This window comes from Saccostrea cucullata, unplaced genomic scaffold, assembly GCF_032062105.1.
Source record: "Saccostrea cucullata isolate Sc308-1 unplaced genomic scaffold, CSIRO_AGI_Scuc_v1 ctg2778, whole genome shotgun sequence".
Lineage (NCBI taxonomy): Eukaryota > Metazoa > Mollusca > Bivalvia > Ostreida > Ostreidae > Saccostrea > Saccostrea cuccullata.
The window spans coordinates 23,818-25,808 of NW_026926354.1; the positions used below are offsets into that span (position 1 = coordinate 23,818).

General features: G+C 38.4%; 1 protein-coding gene across 1 annotated transcript; it reads right to left on the bottom strand.

The window, feature by feature from the left end:
- Positions 1-870: 870 nt before the first annotated feature.
- LOC134271439 (G-protein coupled receptor dmsr-1-like) lies at positions 871-1,689 on the bottom strand. The gene has a single exon (XM_062753637.1). The coding sequence runs from the start codon at positions 1,687-1,689 to the stop codon at positions 871-873; it is 819 nt and encodes a 272-aa protein (XP_062609621.1).
- Between the last annotated feature and the right edge of the window lie 302 nt (positions 1,690-1,991).

The following is a 1,991-nucleotide window of genomic DNA, read 5'->3' on the forward strand; positions in this document are numbered from 1 at the left end:
AAAATACTAACTACCTACATAGTTATGACGAGCAAGGGTCCTTTTTCTGAAATTGTGTATTTAATGGGGCCAGGGTCAGTGGTTCTGGTGTTAGGGTGGGGCGCTATTGATTATATAGAGTAAATGCATTAATTCTTTGAAAATCTTCTCATCTGCTACTGGGTACTAAAAACTAACTACGTACATGTACATAGTTGTGATGAGCAAAAACGTAAATTTCATGGCCCCAAGGTCAGAGGTTCTGGTGTTAGGGTGGGGCTCTATTGATTATATAATGAAAATGCATTATTTCTTTGAAAATCTCTTCTCCTCTGCTTCTGGGTATTACGCAGATGAACTATCAACATATATACTTTATGACGAGAAAGGGTGTCTCGTCCAGATTGTGAATTTCAAAGCCCCTGGGACAGGGGCACCGTAGTGGGGCTCTAATGATAATCTATTTTAAAATTTATGCTTTGAAATCTGCTCTTTGGTTTTAATCAAACATTTGTGGTGAGCAAAGGTGCCTTTTTTAAAATTCTGAAATGTGTGGCCCCAGGATCAGGGGTTACTGTGGTGTGGGTAACTATCGACTATTGCTTATTACTACTGATTAGTTGAAATGCATTTTTTTTGTTCACGTACTCTGCCTATGGGTATTAAGAAACCAAACTAAGCATGATAAGTGTATATAATTATGATGAGCAATTGTGCCTCTTTCAAAATTGTGAATGTCATCATGGCCTTTGGATTAAAGCACTTTAATTGTTGGAAACTTGTTACATGATGCTCAGGTGACCTAAAGGGCTCATGGGCCTCTTGTTATTTCAAGCACTAACTTTCATAAAAGAAAACAAAACACGATAAACTCTTTTAGATAAACATTTATTATCGAAGTGAGACATGATCCATAGGAGATCTATTTGGACTTTTGCAGTATAGATATCTCAGACAAAGTCTCTTAAATGTAGATCGAAATTTACTGCTCATTATACAATACAAGGCAAAATTAATCACACAGTTAAGTAAAGCAATAGCATCAAAGAAGTCTCCTAGCGGAATGTACACGTTTTCGTACAAACCGGAGATAAAGACGCACATCAAAACCAGTGTTCCTTGAGGGAGTTCTGTGATCAAAAAGAGAGCAACGATGGCGTACAGAAGCTTGTTGGTTCTCCCGATCATGACCGACCTTTTATTTGATGCAAACGAAAATTGCCTGCTTCTTTTCAGTAAAGAGTGTACCAGCGCCCCAACAAACATTGACATTAGTATACAGGGAAGTAGCTTCCCAACGATGGCATACAACAAGACGTTAGTGTCCACAATGTTACGAGAACCGCTGTTGGCAAGCATAGGAGCATTTATGATGTAGATAGTCTCATTGTTGGCTAAAGTATATTCCTCGAAGTTGTTAGTGAGAGAATTTGGTAGCGATGAAGCAACGGAGATCAGAAGAGCAATAGAAACTACTGCAACAGTCTGTATGTTGCGCGTGGCACGTGGGATATGATGTCTGTTCCTGGTCTGGATAAACCGATAAACAGTTAAGGAAACTCCAAGCCAGACACTGGCATTATGAGAGGCTAGGGTTATCTTGGACGCTATGAGACTGTAAGCAACTCTGTTGTACGAAAAATACTGGGAGATTGGCATATCTGTGTAAGTTATATGGAAGAGAAGAACCTGTGGAATGTACATTAACATGGTAATATTGTCGCTAACTGCAATTAGAGTTAGGATAAAATTATTTGAAGAACGCAACTCTTTCATATTTAAAACGAAAATATTCACTATGTTCGCAAAAATGCCGAAGATGCATATCACTAAACTAATATAACCATGGAATTTAGTATATCCATTAGCAATGATCAAGAGCCACTTTTGTTCTGTAACGTCAATATCCAACCTGTCATATTCACTGTAATTGTAATATCCAACTCCTGCCGGGTAAAACATGAAGTCAGACGCGTTTTCTATTGTTTGCCCTTGCATGCTGTCGGAAGATT